Raw genomic sequence first — 5,017 nt, forward strand, 5'->3', positions numbered from 1 at the left:
GGTGGGCAGGGGGTGCCCACCCCCTCTGCCTCCCCGCTGCCCCCCACCCTCTCCCCCCAGTGCCCGGCGGGTGGGCGGCCTGGGGGTCCTGGTCCCCCTGCGATGCCGAGTGCGGGGGGGGCGTGCGGAGCCGGACACGGAGCTGCAGCGATCCCCCCCCCAAGAATGGGGGGCAGCCCTGCCTCGGGGGCACCCTCCAGAGCCAGCCCTGCAACCTGCAGCCCTGTGGGGAGCCCCCAGGTATGGGGGGGGGGGGATGGGGTGACCCCCGCCGGGGGGGGGAGAGCGTGCCGGGGTGCAGGGGCCTGGCACTGGGGTGACTGGGGGAGCACCCTGTCCCTGAGCATCCCTGTTTGCCCCCCTCCCTTCCAGCCTGCGACCCCCAGATGGTGTTTGTGGGGGCCGGGGGCTGTGAGGGGAGGCAGGTGCCCCCCTGCCCCCAGACCTGCGGGGACCTCAGCACCAACAGCACCTGCCCGAGCCCCTGCCAGGAGGGTGAGTGATGGGGCTGGGGGGGGCACGGGGAGCGGCTGGGGACATCACGGTGCCAGAATGGGGGGCTGGGGGTGGTGGGGGATGCCGGTGCCCAGCACGGTGGCGGCAGGTGCCGGTGGTGCCGGTGCTGAGGGCACACCACCGGGCAGGTTGCCGGTGCCCGCCGGGGCTGTACCTGCAGGACGGCGGCTGCGTCAATGCCAGCCAGTGCCGGTGCCACCTGCCCCAGGAGCACCGGCTGCCCGGTGAGGTCTTCCTGCGGGGCTGCCGCCGGTGGTGAGCGCCGACACCGCGAACCTGCGCCCCACCTGCACCCCGGTGCTGCCTGCAGGCCAGGCTCACCAGGACCCCCACCGGGGCCTGTGGGGGGTGTCCCTTGCCCGTCCCGTGGCTGAGCCCGGCGCCCGTCCCCAGCGTGTGCCGGGATGGGATGGTGACGTGCGAGGATGTGGCCTGCGCCGTGGACTGCGGCTGGTCTGCCTGGTCACCTTGGACCCGGTGTGATGGCGGCTGCGGCGCGGGGACGCAGGAGAGGTTCAGGTGCGGGGCTGGGGGGGCTCTGCCCCACGGCGATGGGGGTGGCGGTGCCCCGTGGATGGGCAGCCATGCGGCGCCTTCCCGCAGGTCACCCTCCAACCCCGCGGCAGCTGCCGGTGGAGCCCCCTGCGCCGGGGAGGCCCGGGAGGTGCGAGAGTGCCACGAGCCCTGCGGCACCGGTAGGCGCCCACCAAGCCCCACGGCGGCACCGGAGATGGTGGAGGCTGTGCCGGTGCCAGCCCAGGGACCCCCGAGCCCGGTGCCGCGGTGGCCCCTCAAGTGCCACGTGTTGGTCTGTCCCCGGCAGAGCCCGGCACCGGCTGGAGTGCCTGGACGCCCTGGTCCCAGTGCTCCGCTCCCTGTGGCTCCGGCGAGCAGAGGCGGCACCGGGCCTGCACCACCCCGGTGCACGGGGGCCCCGACTGTGCCGGCCCCCACGTCCAGACACGGGACTGCAACACCCAGCCCTGCCAAGGTGGGTGCCCCATGCTGGGCAGTGCCGGTGGTGGCCGATGCCCAGCCCCACTGCCAGGCAGCACCGGTAGCAGACAACACCAAGCCCCACTGCTCATTCTCCTTGCAGCGCGGTGCCCAGGGAACATGGTCTACCAGACGGTGGAGGAGTGCCAGCGCGGCGGGGGGCCCTGCCCGCGGCTCTGCCTGGACCAGGGCATGGGCGTGGAATGTGCCGCGCTCTGCCACAACGGCTGCGCCTGCCCGGCCGGGCTCCTGCTGCAGAACCAGAGCTGCGTGCCGCCTGGCCGCTGCCTCTGCTACCACCACGGCCGCCTCTACCAGCCTGGTGACACTGCCACGCTCGATGCCTGCAACAACTGGTGAGCATGCGGCCGCCGGGGTCCCCATCCGGGGTCCCCCCCACTGACCCCCTCTCTCATGCAGTACCTGCACGGCTGGGACGATGGTGTGTAGCACGGAGCCCTGCCCAGGTACCGGCCGGCAGCGGTGGCACCGGGGTTGGGTGGGGGTCCCGGCATGGCTGTGGTGCCGGGGGGCACACAGTGTGGGGGTGGGGGGACAGGGTGGCACGGGGCAGCACGGGGTGGGGGGTCCCTGGAAGGCAATGCTGCCTTGGCACAGTGCTGTGCCGTGCAGTGCCACGCGGTGCCATGTGGCACAGCATAATGCAATGTGCTGCCCTGGAGAGCGTGGTGCCGTGCGGTGCCATGCAGTGCGGCACAGCACGGTGCCATGTGCTGTGGTGCCATGTGCTGTGGTGTGGGTGATGCGGTGGGGCTGAGCAGATCCCCCTGGGGCCTTTTTCCCAAGGGCTGTGGGTGTCGGGGCTGGCGTCGGCACCGGTGCAGCGCCGGCTAATGCCCCCGCTGCCGGTGAGGCTGAGGCCGCCCCTGCACCAGCCCCCGCACGGCTCCATGTGAGCCGGCGGCGCCCCGTGCCATCCCGCTCTCCCTCCTGTGCCCGCAGAGGTGCTGTGGGGCACGTGGTCACCGTGGGGCCCCTGCAGCGTTTCCTGCGGCGGCGGTGAACGGCTGCGCCGGCGGCAGTGCCACCAGCCGGCGTGCCCGGGGCTGGGCCTGCAGAGCCAGATCTGCAACACCCAGGTGTGCCGGGGTGAGTACCGGCCCCCAGCCCTGCCCCCCAGCCCCGGCGCTGAGCCCCGGTGCTGAGCCCCGGTGCTGGCGCAGAGGCGGGCTGCCCGGCGGGGCGGCTGTACCGCGAGTGCCAGCGGGACGAGGGCTGCCCCTATAGCTGCGCCCACCTGGCCGGCCGGGTGGGCTGCTTCTGGGGGGGCTGCCAGGAGGGCTGCCACTGCCCCCCTGGCACCTACCTGCACCACGGCACCTGCCTCTTGGTGAGTCCCCGGCACCCCACGGTGCGCTCCCCTGCCCCGGACCCCTCTCCGAGGGGTGACCCCTGGGTGCTGCCTTCCCCGGCACTGGGATGGGGGGGGGGGGGCTGGTGCCTGCTCACAGGGTGGCCCCAAAGCTGGGGGGGTCCCAGGGTGGTGGGGGCTCCCCGAGGCAGTGGGTGCTCCTTGGGGTGGTGGGTGCTAGCTGGGACAAGGGGTGCTCCTTGGGATGCTGGGGGATCCCAGGTCCATGGGTACTCTCTGGGGTGGTGGGGGCTCCCCGGGACACTGGGGGCTCCCCGGGGCCACGGGTGCCCCCCAGAGCCGTGGGTTCGAGGCCAGGTGCGGTGCAGGAGTGCCCCTGCGTGCTGACGGCAGAGCTCCTGCGGGAGCTGCAGAACGGCTCTGCCACCCCCCTGGACCCCCCCGGCCCGGGCACCCCTGGGTTCCCCTTCCTCGTGCCGGGCCAGGAGCTGCCCCCGGGCAGCACCATCCATACCACCTGCACCAACTGGTAAGTGCCCAGCACCCGCTGCCCTTCCCCAACCACCATGTGCCCCACTGCCCTTCCCCACAGCCTGGCACCCCACTGACCTTCCCCATCATGCCTCCCCATCACCCAGCACCCCACTGCCCTTCCCCATCACCCCCACTTCCCTTCCCCACCACCCCACTGCCCTTCCCCATCACCCAGCACCCCACTGCCCTTCCCCACCACCCCACCGCCCCCTTCCCCATTGTCCATCACCCAGCCCCTGCCCCATGGCTCCTGCCTGATGGCTGCCCCCCCTGCCCAGCACCTGCCTGCACGGCCGGCTGCACTGCTCGGAGCCAGGATGCCGACGGGACGGGGGGTTCGAGCCCTGGGGTCCCTGGAGCCCCTGCTCTCCCAGCTGCGGGGGGCTGGGACTGATGACCCGCCGGCGGGGCTGCACCAGTCCCCCGCCCGCCAACGGTGGCCGGGACTGTGCCGGCCCCCGCACCGACAGCAAGTACTGCCAGAGCCCTGACTGCCCCGGTGGGTCCCGGCCCCTCTGCCGTGGGTCCCGGTCACAGCCCCAGTGCCAGTCCCTGGGTCATGGCCCATTCCCATCCCCTCTGCCGTGGGTCACAGCCCTGTCCCCATGTCATGCCGTGGGTCCCAGCCCCATCCCTGTCCCCTTTGCCATGGGTCCAAGCCCCATCCCTGTCCCCTTTGCCATGGGTCCAAGCCCCATCTCCATGTCATGCCATGGGTCACAGCTCCATTCCTTCTGCCCTGCTGTGGGTCACCCCCATCCCTGTCCCCTCTGCCCTGCCATGGGTCACAGCCCCCTCCCCATCTCCATCCCCTCTGCCCCATGGGGCCGTGGGTCCCACCACCCCACCCTAGTGGGCCAGATCCTGCCCAGGGGCCGGGGGGTTTAGGGATGTCATGGCATTTGCTTTCGCCCCCCCCAGCAACGACCGTCCCCACGCCGGAGCCTGGCCCCACCACCCCAGGTGAGGGGGGATGCTGCCTCGGGACCCCTGACCCTGGTGGGGGGCTTGGGGATGGGGGGGGTCTCACGCCCCTGGCTGACCCCGCTGATGGGGAGCCTTCGTCCCGGGCCAGGCGCTGAAGAAGAGGAGGGCTTCGGCCCCTGGTCCCCCTGGACCCCCTGCTCCAAGACCTGCACCCACCCGGAGGCTCCGGCCACCAAGAGCCGCAGCCGCTCCTGCAGCCGGGCTGGGGGCTGCGGTGGGGAGAGCGTCCAGCAGCGGGCCTGCAACCTGCCCCACTGCGCAGGTGGGCTATGGGGGGGACCTGTCCCACTGTGCAGGTGGGTTGGGAGGGTCTCTCTGCCCCACTGCTCATGCAGGGGACTGGGGGGGGGGGGTCCCTCTGTCCCCCCTCCCCAAGGCTCTGGGGGCTGCCAGGCGCGGGGGTGCAGGTGCTGGTGGTGCCAGCTCTGGTGTCCCCACAGCCACCCCCCCATGCCCGGGGGAGTCCTGTGCCGGCCAGGATTGCCGGTGGACGCCGTGGGGACCATGGGGTGGCTGCTCCCGCAGCTGTGGCGGGGGGCTGCAGCTCCGCCTGCGCGCCTACACCCCCCCCGGGCTGGGGGGCCACTGGTGCCCCGACATCCTCAGCGCCAACGCCCAGCACCGCTTCTGCAACCTGCAGGCCTGCCAGGG

The 5,017-nt window shown here is 72.9% G+C and overlaps 2 protein-coding genes across 2 annotated transcripts in view; one reads left to right on the plus strand and one right to left on the minus strand.

The window, feature by feature from the left end:
* LOC104829357 (zinc finger protein 208-like) overlaps positions 1-5,017 on the minus strand; it is an 81,741-nt gene that overhangs the window by 41,946 nt on the left and 34,778 nt on the right. The window lies entirely within an intron of this gene.
* Positions 1-5,017, plus strand: part of SSPO (SCO-spondin) — a 34,946-nt gene that overhangs the window by 21,997 nt on the left and 7,932 nt on the right. Inside the window, exons 45-59 of the mRNA XM_010562247.1 lie at positions 61-240; positions 373-495; positions 645-771; positions 910-1,035; positions 1,120-1,211; positions 1,340-1,507; positions 1,616-1,868; positions 2,320-2,381; positions 2,476-2,622; positions 2,697-2,863; positions 3,214-3,374; positions 3,658-3,878; positions 4,301-4,342; positions 4,455-4,628; positions 4,807-5,010. Coding sequence (XP_010560549.1) covers positions 61-240; positions 373-495; positions 645-771; positions 910-1,035; positions 1,120-1,211; positions 1,340-1,507; positions 1,616-1,868; positions 2,320-2,381; positions 2,476-2,622; positions 2,697-2,863; positions 3,214-3,374; positions 3,658-3,878; positions 4,301-4,342; positions 4,455-4,628; positions 4,807-5,010 — 2,247 coding nt within the window. The remainder of the gene's footprint in view (positions 1-60; positions 241-372; positions 496-644; positions 772-909; positions 1,036-1,119; positions 1,212-1,339; positions 1,508-1,615; positions 1,869-2,319; positions 2,382-2,475; positions 2,623-2,696; positions 2,864-3,213; positions 3,375-3,657; positions 3,879-4,300; positions 4,343-4,454; positions 4,629-4,806; positions 5,011-5,017) is intronic.

This window comes from Haliaeetus leucocephalus, unplaced genomic scaffold, assembly GCF_000737465.1.
Source record: "Haliaeetus leucocephalus isolate CR32 unplaced genomic scaffold, Haliaeetus_leucocephalus-4.0 Scaffold0, whole genome shotgun sequence".
NCBI classification, from domain to species: Eukaryota; Metazoa; Chordata; class Aves; order Accipitriformes; family Accipitridae; genus Haliaeetus; species Haliaeetus leucocephalus.